Source organism: Phocoena phocoena, chromosome 9 (assembly GCF_963924675.1).
Source record: "Phocoena phocoena chromosome 9, mPhoPho1.1, whole genome shotgun sequence".
NCBI lineage: Eukaryota > Metazoa > Chordata > Mammalia > Artiodactyla > Phocoenidae > Phocoena > Phocoena phocoena.
This window is the reverse complement of record NC_089227.1, coordinates 78,199,297-78,225,636: the sequence shown is the minus strand read 5'-3', so window position 1 is coordinate 78,225,636 and position 26,340 is coordinate 78,199,297. Positions and strand designations below refer to the sequence as shown.

The 26,340-nt window shown below is 39.1% G+C and overlaps 2 protein-coding genes across 14 annotated transcripts in view; one reads left to right on the top strand and one right to left on the bottom strand.

Moving 5' to 3' along the window:
- The window catches only part of CADPS2 (calcium dependent secretion activator 2), a 492,820-nt gene that overhangs the window by 101,784 nt on the left and 364,696 nt on the right, over window positions 1-26,340 (top strand). The window lies entirely within an intron of this gene.
- Window positions 15,314-15,772, bottom strand: LOC136128354 (small ribosomal subunit protein uS13). The gene has a single exon (XM_065884168.1). It carries the CDS (start codon window positions 15,770-15,772, stop codon window positions 15,314-15,316), a length of 459 nt encoding a protein of 152 aa, XP_065740240.1.

Below are 26,340 nucleotides of genomic sequence, written 5' to 3'. Positions count from 1 at the left end.
CTGTGGTACTTCTTACAGCTTACCAACAATATCTATTTTTTCTTCTTCCAGTATCTTTATGCTAAACAGTGAAAATATTACTACCCACAAATTCCATAAATAGAAACTGAAGCTCACAGAGGTTTCAATGACTTGTCCACTGTTGTATATTTGGTAAGCATCTGAGTTCAGTGTGAATCCAGATTTTCTGACTTTCATGGTGCCATTTGAATACACCTGTGCCACGTACTGTGCAAAACACTTCGAAAATGTTTTTATTCTTCAGAATAAACCTTTTAAACAGAATTATTCCCATCTTAGAGACAAAGTTAAGTGACTAGTGCCCAAAGCTGCATAGCTAATAGCAGAGCCAAAACCTCACTCTTTCCACTAAAGCTTATTAAAAACAGATCTTGGGTTCTACCCAACACCTATTGAATCATAATTCCTTGGGATGGAGCATCTGAATTTTGAACTTGCACCTGGGGATGACTTTGGTTCAGTCTGTGTTTTGAGAAACATGTCGACCTAGATCTTAATGACTTCTTGAATGTATGTTCCCTGAAGGAACCATTTCTGCCCTGGTTATCATCTTATTCCACAAATGTAGCAAGTATTTTGTGGCACACAAATGCTTTCAACAAAGCTTGTTGACTAAGTGGATGAGTATTGGAGCACTTATATTGTATATTATATTGTATATTTGTGTTTTTTCTCCATAATTTTTAAATTAAAGTATCACTTCAGTAGTGCCATGGAATTTCTTTCCATTGTGATCTCAATTTCATGGCTTTGTGGTTCCTCAAAGACGGCAGATGCTTCAGAAGCACAGTTGGGCTTTATGTTCTTTCTAACCTAGTATTCTATGATTTTATGATCTTTTTTGGCTTACGTATTTCAAGGTCTCCCTTTTCAGGGATGCTACATGTTGTTTCCTGTATACAGCTGTTTTCAACAGTTAATCCATCAGTAGCGATTTTCTAATATATTAGATTTTTGGTAGCCTTTAGCTGTGATGGACATTTCTAATCATGGCAGTATATGTGTGTGTAAATATATCCATATATGTGAAAAACCCTAGTAAACCTGTATCACCAATTAAATTGAAAATATATCTTTATACTTAGGGCTTACAAGTTCTCCAAAGTCTGTTTGTTATTAATTTTTCTAGCTTCATAAATGGTACTCCTTCAGTGATTTTATGAATAGTCTTTTCCATCTTGGTTGTATGTCTGTTTTATATAGACAATTAAGAATTATCTGTCTTTTTTTTAAGCTAAACTTTGTTATTATTTTTTTTGTTTTTGGCCGTGTGGCATGTGGGATCTTAGTTCCCCGAGCAGAGATCGAAACCGCACCCCCTGCATTGAAAGCTTGCAATCTTAACTACTGGACCAGCAGGGAAGTCCCTATCCGTCTCTTCTTAAACTGGTTGTACCTTTGGATATTTGGTTTACTTTACCTCTCTTTAATACCTGGGATCTTGGTGTGCTACTCAATATATTTCTTTTTCTCCACAGTATTTGACCAAAAGCATTTCTTCAAAGTACGTTCATTATTTTATTTTATTTTATTTTTATTTATTTATTTTTTTTGCAGTATGTGGGCCTCTCACTGTTGTGGCCTCTCCCGTTGCGGAGCACAGGCTCCGGACGCGCAGGCTCAGCGGCCATGGCTCACGGGCCCAGCCGCTCCGCGGCATGTGGGATCTTCCCGGACCGGGGCACGAACCCACGTCCCCTGCATCGGCAGGCAGACTCTCAACCACTGCGCCACCAGGGAAGCCCACGTTCATTATTTTAAAAAGTATATAATTTCTTTCAACTAGATCGTGACAGGATTGAATCTTTCTGGGTTTTTAAAATGTGGTGCCTTCTTGGGTGTTTGTTCATATGTCTTTGTATATCTATATCTATGTCAGTATTAAATATTTACTGTGAATTTATTTTTTATTTTTTATTTATTTATTTATTTTAACATCTTTATTGGAGTACAATTGCTTTACAGTGGTGTGCTAGTTTCTGCTTTATAACAAAGTGAATCAGTTATACATATACATATGTTCCCATATCTCTTCCCTCTTGCGTCTCCCTCCCTCCCACCCTCCCTATCCCACCCCTCCAGGCGGTCACAAAGCACCGAGCTGATATCCCTGTGCTATGCGGCTGCTTCCCACTAGCTATCTGCCTTACGTTTGGTAGTGTATATATGTCCATACCTCTCTCTCGCTTTGTCACAGCTCACCCTTCCCCCTCCCCATATCCTCAAGTCCGTTCTCCAGTAGGTCTGTGTCTTTATTCCTGTCTTACCCCTAGGTTCTTCATGACATTTTTTTTCCCTTAAATTCCATATATATGTGTTAGCATACGGTATTTGTCTTTCTCTTTCTGACTTACTTCACTCTGTATGACAGACTCTAGGTCTATCCACTTCATTACAAATAGCTCAATTTTGTTTCTCTTTATGGTTGAGTAATATTCCATTGTATATATGTGCCACATCTTCTTTATCCATTCATCCGATGATGGGCACTTAGGTTGTTTCCATCTCCGTGCTATTGTAAATAGAGCTGCAATGAATATTTTGGTACATGACTCTTTTTGAATTATGGTTTTCTCAGGGTATATGCCCGGTAGTGGGATTGCTGGGTCATACGGTAGTTCTATTACCGTGAATATTATTCAATATGTTATATATTGTAGAAGCATATACTGTGAAGATCATTTTTATATGACAATGCTACTTCTATCTCATCCACTTTTACAAGATAACTTTGGTTTAAATATTGGCCTATAAAATAATAATAATAAACAAGAAATCTGTTTTTGAAATTACATCAGTCTTTTTCCTCATAAAGTTAGCATAATTAGGGGAAAAAGAATGGACCCAAGTGCTAAACCACCTAACTAGGCAAACTTGATGATACAGAAGAACCAGAACAGGAAAAGAAGAAAGAAATGGTAGATAGAATACACAGCTATTGATACTTAATAAAAGTTTAGCAGTTACATTCTTGATAATTTTATGGTTGCTAATTGCTGTTAGATTCTGCAGTACCTTCATCTTTGTTTTTCTTTCATTGAAGTTTTCTTCTTTCCCTTCACGCTCCCGCTGCCCCCCAAAGTAACTCACTGTCTGGAGGGAAACATAAAATGGACAGTAGTCCTACAAGTATCTGCCGTTTCTTTCTAGCCATATCTTTTTTGCTTGTTCTGTTTTTCAATTTAGGAGACTTCAGCTGATTCTGTGGATGGGTAAACATAGGTTTATTGTAGTATGTTACTTTCCAAGTCGTCCTTCCCATCCGATATTGGCTTCTGTTCACAAAATTCAGGTGGACTTCATCCAAATACAACCAATGACAGTGTGATTTATAACAGATATGTGGAAAAGAAAATGGCCTTTCTTTGGAGATTTCCCAAAGATGGTATATAATTGCTTACTAGCTGCTTTCAGCGTAACAAACATTCACGTTCTGTTATTGTGTAAAAAAATGGATGTTGGAGTCTCTCTTCCCCTTTTTGGTGGGTTGGCTTTGTTCACAACTTTTTGGAAAGGAGGTGTATTTTTCCTATTACCTCCATTTGTTTATGTTCTCTTCTGGTTCCTGAGAATGGATGAGATGAGAGTTAGAAGTTTTTAATCTTTAGAAATTATCAAAGAAGGACTAAAATAAATCTTGCCCCACCATCACCACCAAAACCCCTTGCTTTTCAGATTTTCTACTTGTATAATGATACAAATCGGAATTCCTTCAATAAAGAAAAACTGCCTTCAGTGTGAATTTACAGGTTTCATACGAAAGGAAAAATTACTCATTTTCATCTCAAAATATTGAGCTCCAGTTTTGGCCCTTTTATTGCATACTTTTATTTAAAGTGCATTCTGGGATTCAGAAGTTTTCTACTTTGATAGTACTTTAAGAACACTTTAATAGAAGTATACTATGTTAGAGAATTTTTAAAATATTAAAGAGGAAAAGCTTCTGTAATCTGAAAACTTTAAAAATAAAATATTAATTATTAAAGAGGAAGTTAAATATCCCCTATAATTCCAATGCCTATAGACAACTGTAACAGTTTGGTGTTTCTCTTTTGTGTATATGAACTGGAATTATTTCAATTTTTTTACATATGTCATGAGCATTCTTTACTATTGACTATTTTTCAAGAGTGTGGTTTTAAATAGCTGTGTAATAGACCATTGTCTGCCTGTATCTAAATTTTATTCAGTTTCCTTGTTTCAGACGCTTAAGTTTTCTCCATTCTTAACTGTTAAAATAAGTGCTGAGATGATCATTTATATTCTTAAATAGGTTCATCTTTAAATTTCTGCAAGTGGTATTACTGGATGATGGAAGATAAACATTGTTTAAGATCTTATAATACAGATTACCAAATTGTCCTCAAAAGTACTAAAATTTATGCTACCATAACAGTGTACGAGAGTGTCATTTTTTTTCCCTTCACACTTGGTATTATCATAAAATAAATGCCAAGTGATAGGTTCACTTGTTTTTATTTTACTGTTAGCGAAATTCAACACTTCCATACTGGCCATTCATATTTCTTTCTTTCTGAATTACCTGTTCATGCCCTTTGTCCATTTTTCCATTCAGATTTTGGATGTTCATCAATACTGATTTATAAGTGTTCTTTATACACTAAGATGACTATTAACCTCTTTTTATGCTGCAGTTATTTTCAGGGTTTTCTTTTTTTTTTCATTTTGCAATTTTAAGTTTCCTTACCTCTGATACTCATTTATTTCCTGTTCTGATAGAATGAAAGACATATTCTCATTCCAAGCAGAGACTGCACCACGTTTTATTTCCTTTGAATTTTCATAGGTTATTCGTGCCAGTGGTTTGCATCATACCTTTCCCTCCTCTCCTCATTCCAGCTACGACCCTTTTTGGATTAGTAGCTCTCTGAGTAGAGTGTGTTGGTGTAACTCAGGTGTTTGCTGTGGGCCTGTTTCCCTACCCGTTGAAGGGGGAAGAGGATTTCTAAAGCTCCCTCCCTTTGTGCAAGCCTCTGAGAGTTAATTTGTTTCTTTATATTGCTGTTTCTTCTTTTTCTTGCCCTGCACGCTCTCACGTCTCCAAAATGTAAAGAATAAAAAAAAACATGGCTTGATACTATAGCTAATGATACTAGATACTCTAGGACTAATGTCCAGGCCATGGTGTTTGAATTTTTGTACACATTTATGTTGGAAAAAATCTATATATCTTCCTAGTCCAGAGCATCAGGAAACTTGACCTTAGCTGTCAGTTTCTTCCAGGGAAGTTGGGAATGTCTGCCTCGGCTTCCCACTGCCAGCAATCAGTTTGGTATCATTCCTTTTCTTTCACCTATCTTTCTTTCCCTGACGTTATATCCTGACCGTTAATATTTATTTAAAAAATAAGTGCAGTTGTGTAATGGTTGATTTGTGAAAACTGAGAGACTTTTAAGGCTTTTTTGATTTGTTTTATAAAATTACCTTTTTTAGAATTAAAAGGCACCATCCAAGTGTGTGTGCGTGTGTGTGTGTGTGTGTGTGTGTGTGTGCGCAAGCTGGAGGGAGAAGGGCTGGCAGATCTGCATTTAAATATTTTGATGTCAGTTTCTTGATAGCACTTTACTTTGGGATGGAAAGATTTACTGTTCATATTCCAAGGGATGCTTGACCTGTCAAAATCTCTTAAACTTTGAAATAATACCATGGAAAAGGCCTATTTTTTCATAGTGAATTGATGATCGCTAAGTAAACCAGGATTGGCATCCTGTGTCAGGAGGGTATGAAAAATGTCAGCACATTCATAGATGAAATCCAGTAACCAGTAATGAGAAGTGAGGTTTTAAATTTTCATTGAGCTCTGCAGATCACATTGTATTTGTTATTTTTGATATTAGCCACTTTATTTCACATCACATTTTCTTAAATTCTAAGTATGGCATTTTAAATTAAGTATTCGGAAATAAAAGTGCTACAGATTTCCAATATCAAAAAAACAAACAACCCAATCCAGAAATGGGCAGAAGACCTAAATAGAGATTTCTCCAAAGAAGATATGCAGATTGCCAGCAAACACATGAAAAGATGCTCAACATCACTAATCATTAGAGAAATGCAAATCAAAACCACAATGAGGTATCACCTCACACCAGTCAGCATGGCCATCATCAAAAAATCTACAAACAGTAAATGCTGGAGAGGGTGTGGAGAAAAGGGAACCCTCTTGCACTGTTGGTGGGAATGTAAATTGATACAGCCACTATGGAGAATAGTATGGAGGTTCCTTAAAAAACTAAAAATTGAACTACCGTTCATAGTAGTCCAAAAATGGACTACTCTGTCCATTTTGACATGGTTTGTACATGCTTCTATTTTAAAAATTACAACAAACAATTGTAGAGAAGAAATTTTTCTTTCTCCAATGGCCTTTAATCTCTGTTTTGATGAAGCAGTAAGTGATGATTTTCTGCTTTTGTGATGTTTTTGTCCCATTGGAATATATTTAATCCTTTATGTACTGCTGAGATTGAGATTTTAGCTTGACTACTAAATTCTGTGATCTAAAACTTTCTGTCACATAGAGGAATTTAATTTCCTTCCTAGCTTACCTTCATTTCTTATAAAATTATGTGCACATCTGATAGTGTAGCATGGACAGAAGGTGTTAAGCTAGTGATTACAAGTGGATATGAAGGGTCCTTCAAAAGGTAAGATATTAAATATACTTAACTTTTGTTCCATGTGTGTTGGGAGGAAAGGAGACCAGCCTTCCCTCTTTCTTCCTGCGCCGGTAGCCTTTGTTTTTTAAACTGGCTCTGTTTTAAGCTGTAGTGCACTCACACATGATAGGCGTGATGTGCACCTGGCCTTCTTTCCTTAGCAGGATAGCCAGAGAAGGTAGATGGTTCTAGCAAGCTAGGGAGCAGAGAGGAGGGCTGCGTTAGGGGACTTGCAGCTTGCTGCCCTCCATGCAGAACTCCACATACGAGTCAGGCTGGCCCCTTCGCGCTCCCAGCCCCTTGTCCCTTCTCTTGAGCCTGCTTCCCTTTCCTCCTTTCCCCTCATCCTTCTCCCCCTCTTTGCAGAGCTCTCTGCACAGTCAGGCTGACCCCTCAGGGCCCTGTGAAGTGACTGGTGGTTGGAGGTTGCCTCCTTGCACACTTGAATCCTGACTTGCCCATGGCTAGCAAGAATACAAAGGGAGTTGAGTCTATATAACATGGAGAGATTTATGTTTTGGCTTTTCTTTTACATGGCTCTTCCGAATTGTGTACATTTATAATGGCATAAGGTAGCAGTCCCTAAAATTTTTATTACTGAAATACTAAGTGCCCAGTGATCATGACGGAAATGCAGCAGCATTGGAGAAAGCAGGATAGAGTCCGCCGTGACCTTAGATTGTTACCCTGTGATTGAGAAACAGGTTCATTTCATTGCTTCCGTTCCCTGTTACACCAGACCAGCTGACAGAGTTCTTGGCTTCCCACATGGTCTCTGAGAAGTAGTCCGTGGTCACTGTGTCAGCTTCTCTGCTCCACAGCGCTGTCTCCTTAAGTGTTGCATTGCGTCCGTTCCTTGCCAGCTCTTACACCTTTATGTCTTAGTGCCTTCAGGCTGCTTTTAACAAACCATCAGACTGGGTGACTTATAAGAAACAGAAATTTCTCAGTTCTGGATTCTGGGAAGTTCAAGATCATGGTTCTGGCAGAGTCAGTGTGGTGGCTGGCAAGGACCTACTTCCTGGTTCATAGAAGGTACTATCCCACCTTGTCCTGACACAGCAGAAGGGCTCTGGAGCTCCGTGGAGTCTTTTTATTTATTTTTTTGCGGTACGCGGGCCTCTCACTGTCGCAGGCTCTCCCGTTGCAGAGCACAGGCTCCGGACGCACAGGCTCAGCGGCCATGGCTCATGGGCCCAGCCGCTCCGCGGCATGTGGGATCTTCCTGGACCGGGGCGCGAACCCGTGTCCCCTGCCTCGGCAGGTGGACTCCCAACCACTGCGCCACCATAGAAGCCCCTGGAGTCTCTTTTTATAAGAGCTCTGACTCCATTCGTGAGGGCTCTACTCTCATGACTTAAGCACCTCCCAAAGACCTCACCTTCTGATACTCTCACATTGAGGGTTAGGATGTCAACCTATGAATTCTGGAAGTACACAAACATATTATAGCACCTGATTTCACTAAGCTTCCTCATACATACTTGACTGGTGAGGGATGGGGAGCAAATGTGATTACCTGAATATAACGTACACATCTTGCTTTTCATTACCCTGTGACCTGTTTAAAAGGCTCCTGTCACCCTTATCTACCCAGAGAACTCTCTCTGTCCTCTGAGACTGAGCTCCCTGGTTACATCTCTAGGTAGCTTTCCCTGGTCCCCCAGCCTCCTATCTCCTTCTACGCCCCCCTCCCTCCTCCTTCCTTCTTTTCCCCTCCCTCCCCTCCCTTCCTTTTCCCCTTACTCCCTCCCATGATTTTTCCATGTCAAAAAATTTCTAGCTGTGTAGGAATATAATGGAAAATGTTGATATAAAATGCTTTGAGTAGTCAGATTAAAAGGTAGTGTTTGAAGTGCTTAATGACAGTCACATAAACTACACATACAAAGTTTCTACTTAGCAAACTCTAAATATGTCTTTTTTTAAAGTAAAGAAGGCAGGATATACTATGTTGTGCTGAGATAATTAAGTAGTATTTCAGTATTTTCTGCCCACTAATTTTACTATGTGGGGAAAATGATTATGCCCTCTCCAGGGTACATTCTTAAATTTAAGGCCTATTAAGCCAAAAGATGGAAGGATTGGAAAGATTGCAGTTGCTAAATGTTGTGTAAGATTTTCTACAGTAGAGTGTTGTTTCCTCTCCCTAATCTTAAGCCACTTCTTTATTACTATTAACTTTTGGGTGTTAAAGTTATTACCTTTTCACTTGCAAGATATCTTCCAAGTGGGAAATCTAAGCAGTATTATCTGTAAGCTGTTTGTAGCCAATATTTATTGGGAGAAAAAGGCTCTGCTTTTTTAATGTTAATGTACCTTATTTTTATAAAAAAATTTTACGTGGTCTTCTCCATTTAATATATTGTTTATTCAAAATTAAAAAAAATCTTGTCAGCAGGAACTATTTATGGTCTGTTTTTATGCCTTCATACCTTCAATTTACACATTTTTGAAGTTGCCAGGCTCTTCACGCATTCTGCTGCATATCTGTCATTCTTGCTTGTTTGGTGCGACCAAACTGAGAAGAGGAGAAAACTTTGTAATTGGGTTCTGACAAGCCTATTTGGGAAATTAACGCAAAATGGTAAAAAGTTATAGGTAATGCCAAATATGAGAATAAGGTAGGATCAGTCATACCCTGAATTCAAAAGTATGAATATTGGGATAGATTAGATAATACAGAGTAGATAATGTTGGGAAAGATTATTTATACTACGAAGTGAGTCTTTGTTTTGCCTTTTAATTAGTTATAAAGTTTCCTTAGCTGCAAATTTTGTTGGCGTCTTGAAAATCAGATATGATACATGTGTTACAGAGATTGTCAACATTTGAAGTGTTATTTTCTGTTGTAGTACAGTGAAAAGTATGTTCATATTCCAAGTAAAGACTCAACTCCATTTTACTTCCTTTGAGCACTAAGTGACTATAAATAGACTCACACTATTTCAAGTCAGGTTTTTGCCCCCAAATGAGTTGGTTGCAAACTTATGAAAAAAAAAATTCTTAGGGGTTTTCATGTTGAATTGTGTGTAAAAGACTGTGGCCCTTAGTAAAATCTAGGGGAACACAATCATATGTTTTTGTCAATGTTTCTGTTAGGTCCAGGGCAGACTTTAAGCTTTGATGGTACCTTACTAAGAGCAGAACATGTGGGACTTGACTTTCAAGTTTTGCACTGTGTTTCGTTTTTATAGTTGTACAACTTGCTTTCTTTCTCACAGATTATGTTCATTTTTAAGCCTTATATGCTGGAGAATTTTGACCATGGTAGATGATTTTAGCTCGTTTTGTCCATGGGAAAGCAGCCCTTTTTTAAAATGTAGGACCAGTACTACACCCCAGACCTTACTCAAAGGAGCATGAACTCAGTTTGAACTGCAGGTGGGCCATGCAGTTAGCCTTGGTACACAGGCCTGGAATGACACCGGTATTTTCCTAGGAATAGGTGTATGGAAGAGAATCTTTTCATATCCTTTAGGTGTAGGCGGGACCATATCTGTTGCTTTGAAATTGCAAGGAACAGAAATCCTGTGTGGCTTATAGAGGAGCCACGCTTGGATTCATGTGGCTTGTCCAGAGGCTCAAATCGCCCCCCATCAGTTTGGCTCAGGAAGGAGAAACCTTCTCCAGGAGGAAGGGTTTTGAGGACTGACCAATCCTAACTAAAAGCAGTGGGAAGTCCAATAACGTTCACTCACTTAAGAGTTGTATCCTGTCACTAGAGAGAACTCCCATGCCATTCAGTACTGGAGAGATGTAAGGTTAAGAGGTTTGGTATATGGTGGAAGAGATCAAGAACCTCACATAAAACCTGAAAACAGGGGCAGTCATCCTTGGAAGGAAGGAAGCGCAGTTGCATGCCATTTCAGAGGAGATTGTGTGTATAGGTGGGTTCTTCCGCCACCCAGACTTGGTAAATTCATAGTGCCAAAATTAGCCTCTTGATGGGAGTGTTTAGGTTCATAGGTCATGGTTTCAGAACAATCCTGTGAACTGACTAGCATTTGGCAAAGCTAAAAGCAAGGCTGTTTACCTTTTTAAACTTATACTCTTTGGTCTTTGCTGTAGTGTTTGCTGAATATACTGTTGTCTGAGATAACTGAACTATTGCTGTCTGAGCCTGGGAATTCACAAACTTATGAGGAGTGGAAAGAAATAAACATGCTAAAAACAAAGATAAAATAGAAATTTTAAAATAATAAAGAAACAATTACTTAAAGAATTAGTTACATGAGAAGACTTAATGAGACAAATGCTACCAAGATTGATGAAAACATGAACAAATAAATGCAATTAGTATAAAAATGAGATTTACTACAGATAGAATAATTTAAACATCGTAAAATTACTTTGAACAGTGTTATGCCATTAGATTATGAAACTTAAATGAAGTGATACTTTTGTTGAAAAACAAGACTGACCCAAGAAGAAATAGAAAACCTGAACTGTTGTCCATTAGGACAGTGAAGTGATAATCCAAGACTATCTACCAAAAGAGACTAAGCTCAAGTAGTTTTACCAAACCTTTAAGGAAAGATAATTTGTAAGAACTGTCTCAGAAGTTAGAAAGAGAAAGCTTCTTTGAGGCTAGTATATCTTTGCAAATAACCAAATTGGGAAAATGTAAGAATAGAAAACTAAGGACCAGTCTCATTTTACATGGATGCAGAAACCCTTAATAAAATACTAAATTTCAGGGATATACATCAAGATGAAGTATGTCTTATCCTATGAGTATGTGAATGATTCAATATTAGAAAAACTTAATATCACCTACCACATTAAGAGGTGAAAGAGAAAAATCATGTGATTACATTAATGTAACAGAAATGGCATTTAATAAAATTCAGTATCTTCTCAGGATGAACAAATCTATTCAAGATAAAGCACTTCTAGAAACTTCTTAAACATCAGAAATGTACAGAAAATATCACTTAATGGGGAGTGAAGATTTTGAAGATTTTGAAAAATCAGAAGACAAGGATGGCTGTCATCACTTACTATTACATACAGGCATACCTCCTTTTATTGTGCTTCACTTTATTGCTCTTTACAGATATTTACATTTTTATAAACTGAAGGTTTGTGGCAATCCTGTTTGGAGCAAGTCTTTTAGTGCCATTTTTCCAACATCTGTTGCTCCCTTCGTGTCTCTGTCACGTTTTTGTAATTCTTGTAATATCTCAAACTTTCATTATTATATTTGTTATGGTGGTCTGTGACCAGTGATCTTTGTTACTGTTGTAATTGTCTTGGGTGCCACAAGTCATGGCTGTATAAGATGGTGTGTGTGTTCTCACCGTTTCACCTACCGGCTGTTCCTGGTCTTTTTCTCCTCTCCTTGGGCCTCCCTGTTCCCTGGGACACACCAATATTGAAATTAGGTCAATTAGTAACCATGCAGTGGTCTCTAAACAGTCAAGTGAAAGGAATAGTTGCACATCTCTCACTTTAAATCAGAAGCTAGGTGTTATTAAGCTTAGTGAGGGAGGCGTGTTGGAAGCCACGGTAGGACAGAAGGTGGGCTTCTTGCACCAGTTAGCTAAGTTGTGAATTCAAAGAAAAAGTTCTTGAAGGAAATAAAAAGTGCTACTACAATGAATCACTCCTTCTTGTGAAGGATAAGAAAGCAAAACAGGCTTGCTGCTGATAAGGAGAAAGTTTGAGTGGTCTGGATAGAAGATCAAACTACCCACAACATCCCCTTAAGCCAAACCTAATCCAGAACAAAGCCCTAACTGTCTTCAATTCAACGAAGAGGTGAGGAAGTTGCAGAAGAAAAGTTTGAAGCTAGCAGAGGTTGGTTCATGAGGTTAAAGGAAAGAAGCCATTTCCATAACATAAAAGTGCAAGCTGAAAGCAGCAAGTGCTGATGTAGAAGCTACAGCAGATTCATTCATTGGCCTAGCTAGATAGAGAAGACCTCGCTAAGATAATGAAGGTGGCTACAGTAAACAACAGATTTTCAGTATAGACAAAACAGCCTTAAATCAGAAGATGATGCTATCTAGGACTTTTATAGCTGCAGAGGAGAAGTCAATACCTGGCTTTAAAGAACAGGCTGGCTCTCTTTTTAGGGGCTAATGCAGCTGGTGACTTTCAGTTGAAGCTAATGTTCACTTACCATTCTGAAAATCCTGGGTCGTTAAGAATTACGCTAAATCTACGCTGCCTTTGCTCCACAAATGGAACAACCAAGCCTGGATGACAGCACATCTGTTTACAGCATGGTTTACTGAATATTTCAAGCCTACTGTTGAGACCTACTGCTCAGAAGATTCCTGAAGATGTGATTGAATTGCTGCAGTCTCACAATCAAACTTTAATTGGTGAGGAGTTGCTTCTTATGGATGAGCAAAGAAAGTATTTCTTGAGATGGAATCTACTCTTGCTGAAGCAGCTGTGAAGATTTTTGAAGTGACAACAAAGAATTTAGAATATTACATAAACTTCATTGAGAAAGCAGCGGGAAGGTTTGAGAGGATTGACTGCAGCTTTTAAAGAAGTTCTATTGTGGGTAAAATGCTATCAAACAGCACTGCATGCACCAGAGAAATCGTTTGAGAGAAAGAGTCAATTGATGTGGCAGACTTCATTTAAGAACTGGCCACAGCGACCTCAGTTGTCAGCGACAAACACCCTGATCAGTCAGCAGCAAAAGAAAACACATTGAGGAAGACCCTCCATCAGCAAAAAGATTATAACTTGCTGAAGGCTCAGCCGATGGTTAGCATTTTTTAGCAATAAAGTATTTTTAAATGAAGGTACATACATTTTCTGATGTAATGCTACGTAACACTTACTAGGCTACAGTATACTGTAACCATAACCTGTATGCATTGGGAACCCCCACCCCAAATCTGTATGACCCACTTTATTGTGGTGGTCTGGGACCAAACCCACAGTATTTCCAAGGTATGCCTGTATTGTAATGGAGTAAGAAAAAGAGCATCGTTAAACTTGTAGTGGTAAAGTTATACCATCTGCATATATGGAGAGTTTATTTTCTATGTGGACAATTTTAAGGGGACCTATAGAGAAACTAGAAAAAGTAATGACTTCAGGAAGATTATCTAGTTTTTACCCAGCAGACATACAGAAATCTGTAGCAATTTTTTGAACAAATAAAATACATGTTTTTAAAACAAAATTACAATACTGAAAATAAAGTTTATGTTGCTTTTTCACTTACCAAGAGAATTTTCTTAGGTCGGTAGATAGACTTTATAAATTGAATTTTATAGAGAGATTATTTTATTTTGAAAATACATCATAATTTACTTAACTGTTCACATATTTTGGGCTAATTAGATTATTTCCATTTTCATTATTATAAATAACATTGAAATCAGTATCTATAGACAACCCTTTTTAATTTCTTAAGCTAGATCAGAGAGGTAGAATTTCTGGTTCAAAAAAAAACTTTGAAGTTTTTTTTTTTTTAACATCTTTATTGGAGTATAATTACTTTACAATGGTGTGTTAGTTTCTGCTGTATAACAAAGTGAATCAGCTATACGTATACATATATCCCCATATCCCCTCCCTCTTGTGTCTCCCTCCCACCCTCCCTATCCCAGCCCTTTAGGTGGACACAAAGCACCGAGCTCATCTTCCTGTGCTATGCAGCTGCTTCCCACTAGCTATTTATTTCACATTTGGTAGTGTATATATGTCTGTGCCACTCTCTCACTTGGTCCCAGCTTACCTTTCCCCCTCCCCGTGTCCTCAAGTCCATTCTCTACGTCTGCATCTTTATTCCTGTCCCGCCCCTAGGTTCTTCAGAACCATTTTTGTTTTTGTTTTTAGATTCCGTATATATAGGTTAGCATATGGTATTTGTTTTTCTCTTTCTGACTGACTTCATTCTGTATGAGAGTCTCTAGATCCATCCATCTCACTACAGATAACTCAATTTTGTTTCTTTTTATGGCTGAGTAATATTCCATTGTATATATGTGCCACATCATCTTTATCCATTCATCTGTTGATGGACACTTAAGTAGCTTCCATGTCCTGGCTATTGTAAGTAGAGCTGCAGTGAACATTGTGGTACATGACTCTTTTTGAATTACGGTTTTCTCAGGGTATATGCCCAATAGTGGGATTGCTAGGTCGTATGGTAGTTCTATTTTTAGTTTTTTAAGGAACCTCCATACTGTTCTCCATAGTGGCTGTATCAATTTACATTCCCACCAACAGTGCAAGAGGGTTCCCTTTTCTCCACACCCTCTCCAGCATTTATTGTTTGTAGATTTTTTGATGGTGGCCCTTCTGACTGGTGTGAGGTGATACCTCATTGTGGTTTCGATTTGCATTTCTCTAATGATTAGTGACGTTGAGCATCCTTTCATGTGTTTGTTGGCAGTCTGTGTATCTTCTATGGAGAAATGTCTGTTTAGGTCTTCTGCCCATTTTTGGATTGGGTTGTTTGTTTTTCTTGATATTGGAAAACTGTAGCACTTTTATTAAATAACAATAACTTACTAGAAAATGGCAGTAGGGAAAAATAATTCATTTTCAAAAACATCAACACATAAAGTACCTCTTTTTTTTTTTTTTTTTTTTTAACTGTATAAACTATTTATTAACAGACAACGCCCACAAATTTATTTCTTCTTGGACACACCCACGGTGCGGCCACGGCGGCCTGTGGTCTTGGTGTGCTGGCCTCGTACACGAAGTCCCCAGAAGTGGCGGAGCCCTCGGTGGGCCCTAATCTTCTTCAGTCGCTCCAGGTCTTCACGGAGCTTGTTGTCCAGACCGTTGGCCAGGACCTGGCTGTATTTTCCATCCTTCACGTCCTTCTGTCTGTTTAAGAACCAGTCTGGGATCTTGTATTGGCGTGGATTCTGCATAATGGTGATCACACGTTCCACCTCATCCTCAGTGAGCTCTCCTGCCCTCTTGGTGAGGTCGATGTCTGCTTTCCTCAACACCACATGAGCATATCTTCGCCCCACACCCTTAATTGCAGTGATGGCAAAGGCAATTTTCCGCCGCCCATCGATGTTGGTGTTGAGTACTCGCAAAATGTGCTGGAACTTCTCGGGGATTACTAGAGACATGGCGGCGGCCCCAGCGGCGGCGTGTAGGCCTCCAGTGGAAGTAAACCTCTTAAATACAAATCCCACCCTAATACTGCAAGGCCCCTGGGGAGAAATATTACTGAAGAACATAAAAGATAAATATATCTTGTTTTTGAATGGGAAGAGTCAATTTCATAAAGATAGGATTTATCCTCAAGTTTGTCGGTAAGTCATTACAATTACAACCCCCTAGCAGAGTTTTGCTTTACATCACTTGATAAGATGATACTGAAATTTATATGAGAAAGCAAAGGGTCAGCAATAGCCAAGACTATATAGAAAAGGAGGAGGAGTGACAAGGGGCGATTTGCCCTACCAACGTTCCAAGTTACTGTAATTGAGATAGACTGGTATTAGTAGAGGGGCAGGTCAGAAATAAACTCACACATGGATATAAACTTTATATGCTTTACAGGTGGCATTATACATTTTCCGGAAAGTATCAGTAGACTGATGAATAAACGTTGCTAGGATAATTGGCTACCCATATGGAATTAAAGATAATACTGGAGTCTGTCTTCACATTGTGCACAAATATATTCTAAATATATTAAATACAGAAATGGGAAAAGCAAAAATTTGGAAGAAAACATGAGAACATGTAAAGAATAGAACAGGATTTTTTTTTAAAGCCAAAGTTACAACTCATATGAAAGGTTGAAAAGTTCTCCTAAAGTGAAGCTGAAATATTTCATGATAAGCAAAACAAAGTGGGAAGATAATAAGACTGAGATGATATCACAATGCCTATAATTAACATAGGCTTGATATCTAAAATATATACAGAGCTCCTGTATAACTGTGTGAAAAGGCAGACAATTCTTGAACAGATAAAGGATAAATAATTCAAAGAATAGGAAACCTGAATGGCCAATAAACTGTTAGTTTCATGTAGCTGCTCTAACAAATTTCAGCAAACTGGGTGGCTTAAAGCAAATCTATTCTCTCACAGTTTGGGAGGCCAAGCATCTGAAATCAAGGTGTAAGCAGGGCTGCACTCCCTCTGAAGGCGCTAGGGGAGGATCCTTTGAAGCCTCTTGCAGGTTTGGCTGTTGGCATTCTTTGACTTCCTTGCCTTAGGACCACATCACTCCGGTGCCTGCCTTCGTCTTTACATTGCCTCCTCCTCTTCTGCCTGCCAGATCTTCCCTGTGTCTCTTATCAGGACATTTGTCCTTGGATTTGGACCCAGCTGATAATCTAGGATGATCTTTTCATGTCAAGATCCTTAATTTCACCTGCAAAGACTTTTTCCAAATAACATGCACAGGTTCTAGGAATTTGACATGGACATATATTCTGGAGAGTCATCCCTGAACTTGGTACAGTGTAAAGAGATGGTTAACATCCCTTGTGATCAAGGATATTCACATTCAAATGCTGAAATACCAATTGCCTTCTTTCAGTTTTACAAGTTTGGAAACATTAAACTTGAATAAGTGTATAGAGGGGTAAGTACTTCCGTGCTTCTGGCCAAAGTGTAAATTTTCTCAAACACTTTGGACAGTACTTTGGTCCTGTCTGTTTAGCTTGAAGATACCTAGCGCCTCCACTCTGTGACCTAGGAAGTGAACTTCCAGGAGTATGCTCTAGAGAAATTCTAGCACAAGGAAACCTATTCAGGAATGTCCACTGAAGCATTGTTCAAAATATTAAAAATGTGAAAACAGCTCAAATATCCATCAACAGATGAGTGAATAAATATACGGTGTGACATATTCGTAAGATAGAATGCTATAAACGAGTGAATCTCAAAAACAATGAGCAAGAGAGAAAAGTTGCAGAATGATTGGTATAATACAGTTCTATTTATATACAGTTTTATAACATGCAGCGTAAATTTTCTATATTAGTTACGACTACATGCACATGGAACTTCAATGGAATTAATACCGTATCCTGGATAGGGTTTATCTCTGGGGATTCTGGAAGGATTATTTGTTTGGGGATTGGTGTATAAGGACCTTCGACTATATCTGTAATTTTCCTTAAAAAAAAAAAAAAAATCCTCCCCAGAACCTTAGAATGTGACTTTATTCGGAAATAAGATTGTTGCAGATGTAATTAGTTAAGCTAAGGTGAGGGTGAGTATCTAATCTAATCGGATGAGTATCCTCATATAGAGGAGACTGAGACACAGGGGAGGACACCCTGTGAAGATGAAGATGGAGACAGATGTGGAGCGACTCATCTGCAAGCCAAGGGGTGCCGAGGATTTCTGGGAGCCCCCAGAATGTAGTGGAGAAGTATGGAGTAGATTCCCTGAACCTGTGGTAGGATACAACCCTGCCGGCATCTTGAATTTTCGATTTCTTGTCTCTGGAACTGTGGGGAGGGGCGGGATGGGGAATCCCTGTCGTTTCAAGTCGTCCGGTTTGTTTGTTACAACAGCCCTAGGAACCGAATACGTATCCAGAATGTTCAGATTTTAAGTTGGGTGTTGAGTACCGGCGTGTTACAGTATTCTCTGTATTTTTCTTTTTTATATTGTGTCTTGAAAATATTTAAGAGCAAACAAACCCACACTAATCTGAATTTTTGTAATTAACCTTTCTGATGGAGTTAAAGAGTAAAATAGATGTGTGAGTAATTGGCAAAATGAGCAGTGCTCCGTATATTACAGATGGAATCAGAGATGATACCTGTTACAAAACCCAAACAGTATGTTTCCTAGGGTCAGTTAATGGTCTTAAATTAGAATGGGGGACTAACTCAGCATTGAAAGAGCTGCTCTTGTCCAGTATCCAGTATGGAAAATAAGTATGTCTGAATCTAGTTATAAAAACAAAAAACAAAGGTAATTGGGCTATGAGACATCAAACATTGGGGTAAAATCCTGGTTCAGGGCTTCCCTGGTGGCGCAGTGGTTGAGAGTCCGCCTGCCAATGCAGGGGACACGGGTTCGTGCCCCGGCCCGGGAAGATCCCACATGCCGCGGAGCGGCTGGGCCCGTGAGCCATGGCCGCTGAGCCTGCGCGTCCGGAGCCTGTGCTCCGCAACGGGAGAGGCCACGGCAGTGAGAGGCCCGCGTACCGCAAAAAAAAAAAAAAAAAAAAAAATCCTGGTTCAGCTACTTAATAGGTTACTTTTTTTTTTTTTTTTTTTTTTGCGGTACGCGGGCCTCTCACTGCCGTGGCCTCTCCCGTTGCGGAGCACAGGCCCCGGACGCGCAGGCCCAGCGGCCATGGCTCACGGGCCCAGCCGCTCCGCGGCATGTGGGATCTTCCCGGACCGGGGCACGAACCCGTGTGCCTGCATCGGCAGGCGGACTCCCAACCACTGCGCCACCAGGGAAGCCCTAGCTTCAGTTTTTTAATTTCTAAAACAGCTTCTCATAGTGTCCACTTCATTGCATTATTGTGGTTATCAAATGAGCTAGTACATAAAGTGCTAAACACCAAGCATTCAGTAAAGACTCAGATTGAAGCTTGCACAGTCAATAGTGGTAGCAATGTAAGTTACTGTCATTCAAATTAGAAAAGTACTACACTTGACATATCAGCTGGGTAGTTTGTAAGGACACTGCACTAATCACCTTGGGAGTAGTTTTACTCTTGTGTATGGCAATGGGTTTTGTTCTAGTTTGCTCCCAGTCTGCGCCCCACACCTAGTAGTCCATTTTGCATATATGTATTTTTTTTTGAGACATAAATATAAACCAGATTTTGTGTAGTTCAGTCTCTCCAGTTTACTGTGGATTCTTTCTGTAATTGTGTCACCTATGGCCCTGTGAATGAATGTTTGATTTTATTAAATTTTGGATGAGAGAAAAGTATTAAAGAAAAAAATTTACCGAAGAAACTAAAGTGACATGTAGAAAACCAAGTTAAAAATTTAGGACATCTGGGCTTCCCTGGAGCCTGTGCTCTGCAACAAGAGAGGCCATGATAGTGAGAGGCCCGCACACTGCGATGAAGAGTGGCCCCCACTTGCCGCAACTAGAGAAAGCCCTTGCACAGAAATGAAGACCCAACACAGCCATAAATAAATAAATTAATTAAAAAAAATTTAAGACATCTAGTCTAGAAACAATTCAAAAGTTGTAGAGAGGGTGGGAACAGTAAATTCCATGTCCACTTTATATACTTGTAGGCTAAGAGACTGTCGCATGTATTTTTCTGTTAACTGTATGACTTTTCCTCTTGATTTATGTAGAATATCGGTCATTTAGTTTTCCCACCTGCATAATCTTTGTTAGTGTAATCTTGATCAAATGGACATTAGGACAACAGTAATTGAGTTCTAGGTCTTGCCGAGAACCTAGTGTTATATGTGGATATTACAGACACTTTTGCTTTCTCACATGATAACCTTTTTGTCTTAAGTCTCAAATTAAACCTTGAGTCATTGGTGACATGAATGTTCTTCTTGCAGTTTGACATGGATTACTAATGTAACAATTACTTTGTGAAACAAGGCTCTTTTTCAATGTATTGAAAAATATCGTGCCAGGAGAGCTACTCAAAAGTTTTATTTTGTTTTGCTCTTGTTTTCATGGGAGGTCTGTGGGTGTGAAGGAACAAAAAGGACCTGTTTTCTTTTTTTGTGGTACGCGGGCTTCTCACTGTTGTGGCCTCTCCCGTTGCGGAGCGTAAGCTCAGCGGCCATGGCTCACGGGCCTAGCTGTTCCGCGACATGTGGGATCTTCCCGGACCGGCACACGAACCCGTGTCCCCTACATCGGCAGGCGGACTCTCAACCACTGAACCACCAGGGAAGCCCAGGACCTGCTTTTTGAAGTTGGCATATACATTAAGAGGATAATATTCATAATAAGCAACTCTATTATCATGCATCCTTTATGAATCATGAAATACTTTCTCTAATGGGCAATCACTTACTGTTTACCTGCAGATGTTAACAGGCATTTAGGCAGTAGATCAGTAGTTATATATGTTATATATGGAAAAGTGATACTAAATGTTTTATGTCAATATAGAGACTTCCTTAGAATTAAAGGATTGAGAAAGTCCCTTAAAGACCCTGACATCACTCTTATCTAGTAAAATAAGTGAATAAGACTATAAAGATGATGATAGTGGTGGTAACACATATCGATCTGTGTATGAGCCGAACAGTGTTCTAAATGCTTTAGATACTGTACATTTTTTTGTTTGGTCCTCATAAGAGCTCTGAAAGTTTGGTACTGCTAATTTCCCCACTTTACAAGTAAAGAAACCAGGGCATATAAGTTCAAGTAAGCTGCCCAAGGTTGCAGAGCTAGTGTAAATACAGGTTTCAAACCCAGGCAGCTTAGCTTCAGAATTAATTAAACCTGTGAAATTTAAGTAATTCCTATTCCTGTTAAAACTAATGAGACCTACTGTGAAACACGATACGAAACAAAGATTTGTTTTTAAATATAGAAATTTAGCAGCTCCATGAGCTTCATGAACCTGAGTCAAGGAAGCTTTGTGATCAGATGTGCTGTTTGGCCTGCTTTATTGTAAACTGCATGAAACATACTAGTGAATGTGGTACCTTAGCTTAGGGTATCCGGACAGTGTGTGAATAAACTGCTCCATCTTAGGGCAGGACTTATCCTTTCCTACCGCTCTGTCGTTTACTTCACATTACTTATTTTTCACATCAGAGTTCTTGGGTGAGATACACCCTTGACCTCATCTTTGAATCCCCAGGTACACATAAAGATTGATTCATGAATATCGAAAATTGGTGTTTTGACCACTGCTCTAGCCTCAGCACTGAGAACTGTGCACATAGTAGGTTCTTGATAAATATTTGCATGAATGAGTGAGAGAATCGTGTAGGTATTGAGTAGGTGGTTCTTGGATTGTCGTCCTGGAGCGTATGTGAAAAATAGGACTTGCCAAGTTCTTCGTGTCAGAGAATCACTTTTATTATGAAAAATCAAATAAGTAATTGATTTTACACAAATCCGTGTACTAGGCTCTGTAGGAAGACAAAGGAATATAAGAAAATCCTACCCTCAAAGAACTTATAATTGAGAATCAAAAAAGCCTTTATTAGAATGAAAAGTAAATTAATGTTTCAACACCTGCGGAAAAATATCACCAGGTAGTATATAATTTCCTAAGAAAGGATCTGGAAAAATGAAGAATAGTATTTTTTTTCTTAAAAATGTACGTAGTACTTGATTTATTTTTCTTTAAAAATGTATATATATGGTATGTACTGTTTTTACTCTAAAGTATAAGTTTTTTTAGTGATAAAAAATTACAGGCAGTTCACAGTAGAAAGAACATGATTCGTACCTGGTTAGTCAGATGGTTTCTAGGGGTTGCAGGATTTGAGTGTGTCTTGGGCTGGGAATAGAAGGCCTCATGGGTTGTTGAGAAAGTTAGTTGTTTTAACTATTACTGCTCATATGATGATAGGGCTTTCTTTGAGGCCCTGAAATGAACAAAATTATTCTGATACTTTTCTCTGGATAATGACTATTTGGCTTATGACTTGATACGTATCTATATAGGTGTGTGTGTGTATATATATATATATATATATATAAATATCTTGATATATAAAAGATAATTAAAGGAGCATTTAAAATATTATAGAGTCTAGTTGCTTATATATTAGAAATAGTTGTTAGTTTATGGCTTATGTTACTCAATTTTTATATCATTTTTCAGATACAGAGATGTGGATGGAATTCTTGACTTTTAGAGAGAAAATGTGAGACACATGGCCTCTGATCCTGTGGTGTTAAATAAGCCTTTTTCTGGACAGCTGTTGTCAAAGTAATTCTTAGCTGAGGGACGACATGTCAAATCATTGCTTGTTCTGTTTTTTTTAATGGATGACTGTATAATGCAGAGGTTGCCGAAAGCTGCTGCTATGTCTTAATATTTTGAAGAATAAGTGCTTGAAAAGTCACACATTGGTTGGGGACCCTGAGCAAATTTTATTGTGCTGGGGACAAGGGGAGGAAACAGGATTTACAGAAATAAGATGACACTGCTTCTTCCAAGACATTCTAAATCAAACAAAAGTAGCCAGACATATAAGCATCTAACTACACTATATAATACATGGCAAAATTAAATGACTGTCAAATAGATACAAAAAAAATAGGAGCATGTTGTTTTGACTGGGATGATTGCAAAAGGGAGATGGGGATCAGCCTTGAAGGATGAGAAAATATTAGGTGGAAAACAGGAAAGAGCCTTCATAAAATTGGAAGGGGTAAAGGGCCCCTTTACTGAGCCCCTGCCATGCTAGCCGTGTGCTTAGTGAATTACAAAGAGATGTGAAATAGGTCATCTGATGCTCACTGTGTACCAGAGAGGCAGTCATTTACTTCCCCATCTTACAAATGAGAAAACTGAGGCTCAGTGTGACTTACGTCACACAGCTAGCACATGGCAGAGACTGGGTTTCATGGCAGGTCTGTTGCACATAACTTTGTGTTTCAGTACCGTTTCTGCTAGTGTGATGACTCCATATTCCTGTTTTTTTTCCTTCTCTGCTGCTTCCCAGGAGGGATTAAATTACCTAATAAATGAGTAAAGTTTTTTGACCTGTGAATTGGAAAAACGTAAGGGATATGAGTGGGAAAATCTTAATCGCCGCTGCCCTGCTATTTCTGACTGCTGAGAGCTCACTTAGAGTTAACCGCACTCCAGGGGACTGGTGTTAGGAAGACAAAGCTTATAAAAACCTTCAATGAGGACTTCCCTGGTGGTGCAGTGGTTGAGAGTCCGCCTGTCGATGCCGGGGACACGGGTTCGTGCCTCGGTCCTGGAGGATCCCACATGCCGCGGAGCGGCTGGGCCCGTGAGCCATGGACGCTGAGCCTGCACGTCCGGAGCCTGTGCTCCGCAACGGGAGAGGCCACAACAGTGAGAGGCCTGCATACCGCAAAAAAAAAAAAAAAACCTTCAATGACCCCGATTGTGGCTTAAGAAGGTCTAGTATCTAAGGGTTTTAGGGCAACTTTGAAATGACAGGGCTCCAAAAGCAGGCTGCTCATCCTTGGTGGTTCTTAACTACAGGAGCAAAATAGTCTGTTCAGAGAACAGGGCAAGTTCTGGTGGTTATTCAAAAGATTCTGCTTTTATTTATTTTTTTCCTTTTTTGAGTATGTTGCCTTCTCTCCGCCCTTTCGAACAAAAATCCAGTCTAAATGATTGAGTTAATATTAAGATGTATTTTGTCCCAGGCTCAAAGAAAGGTAACAGTACCACCATTTACCGTCCTTAGTCTTTAATCTTGTGTTTGCTGAGGAATGTTCAGCTACTTTCTCTGTCCTCTGAGTGCACAGGCTGTGGTGTGAGGTTTTGCCCCCATTACTTTCCAAACTACTAGTAATGTTTTTCTACTCTGTTGATTGCCATTCTGTCTAACTTGGCAGATTGAATGAGAAGGAAAAGTTGTTTTCAATTGAGTGTTAAAGTTTTGTAGACCTTGACTTGAATTCAGAATGTGGAAGGGAGTGTAATTTATGTAGTGTGATTTACACCCATTAAAGTTTAAGATAATTTGGTGATATTCCAAGTGCTCATTTATCTTATTAGAATTCAGGTACAGCTATAAGAAATTCAGTTTTATGAGTATTAAATCTGTGGAAGAATTAAAGGTTAAACTTATTATGTATATTTAACTATTGCTCTAACTAGAATGATCACCCTGACGAAGATAAAATTAAGTAGATGCATTATTGCATGAGTAATGTTACAGCTTAGAATTTGGAGGATAAGACGCTATCAATTTAATTAACTTTCACTGAGAACTTACAATGTGCTGGAAACTGAGTATTGAAAGAATGAGAATAAGATTTAGTCCCAGACCTGGAGATTAATGGAGTAGATCATTTTGTAGAGGGAACTGTATCAGCTGCTGTATAAAAACTCACTGTATACAAGGGCAGTATTCTTTTATAAACTACTTTTTTCAAAGGTCAGTACCTGTCATTGCTCAGGAGTCTAGATAGGCTAAGCAACTGAGGTCTCAGCTGTACTGAGTCATGAGTGTGTGGTCACCTCAGGATTATGGAGACACCTCTGCTCATCTTGGGTGCTCGCATATGTTTGCCCATCTGTAGGTTGACTTAGGGTAGCGTCAGCTGGGGCACCTGCATCCTTCTCTGTCAGGCTGGCCTTAGTTGTTGGAGGACGGTGGGGTCCCAAGAGTGAGGGGAGGAGTGCAAGGCCTCCTGAGGCTTAGGCTCGGAACTCGCACATCATCACGTCCGTGCCAGTCTGTTCACCAGCTTGAGTTATCAGGCCATCCGAAATCAAGTGGTATAGAGGTAAATCCCACGTCCTGATGGAAGGACCTGCTAAGTCACATTGCAGAGGGCATCACTGGGAGGGAAGTAATTGGGCCATTTTGTGATTAGTGTTCCTACCCTAGGGACAGCGTTTTGTAAAAGGAACAAAGCCTGTCTAAGGGCTTATATAGTGACTGCTGCAATAGGAGCACCGGAAACTATAAGCCCTTTGAATTGAAGAAGCATACATTTCAGGACTGATAACAGTAGAAAATGAGGCTGGATCGAAGGAAAGAGGACCAGGTTGGAGAGGCTTATATTTGCATTTCTAGAAGCTTGGGTGTTACTCTTTGGATAGAGGGAGCCATCTAAGGTTTTAGGCAAACAGGAATGCCATTGTAAATTTCATTTTTTTCTGTAGGTTGCTCTGGCAGCAATGAATTCAAGGTGAGCAAAACATTGATGGAAGATTAGATGCTGTTGCAAAACTAGATTGTGGAAAGATTATGAAGGCCAAACTAAAGCAGCGGAAAGAATTCAAGTGTGGTAAACCTGATCATGTTAATCATTCATTTAGACAAACTTCTTTTTTTTTTTTTTTTTGTTTTGGTTTTTTTGCGGTACACAGGCCTCTCACTGTTGTGGCCTCTCCCGTTGCGGAGCACAGGCTCCGGACGCGCATGCTCAGCGGCCATGGCTCACGGGCCCAGCCGCTGCGCAGCATGTGGGATCTTCCCGGACCGGGGCACGAACCCGTGTCCCCTGCATCGGTAGGCGGACTCTCAACCACTGCGCCACCAGGGAAGCCCCGACAAACTTCTTTGAGCCAGGTGCTGTGTTAGGTGTTTGAGAACCGTCAGTGAGAATTCCCTTTCTTTAATGTTGCAAAGACTTCTTGGAGCTTTGGACTTCTGGAGCTCTTACACAAGTTACCCTTTCATCATCCATCCCACTGTTAGACGTGCAGATAAGTAGAGGGGAATAGTAATCCTGGTTTACATAGCGAAGAAATCGTGGCTAGTGATATGGTGATTTAAAATGTCTGTCTTGGCTGTTTTTTCTTTCTAGTATACTTAGTTACCAGAGATTTTAGTGATATTGGAAGTTATTTTGTTGGTTAATATAAAGAATAATGAATAGGAGCCTGAGTAAATTTTGTGACTTTCACACATCTGTACCTGCCTCTAGTATAGTATGTGATTGTGAAAGTAATTCAAAGATTGATATATTAGTTTTTTAATTTACTGTATTTCATTTTAGCATATTCAGAACACTTTCCTGGGTTCAGAAATATTAAGTGGAAAAAGTGTATTTGTATGTGGAGAATAATTTTTTTATTGCATATGTCTGGGAG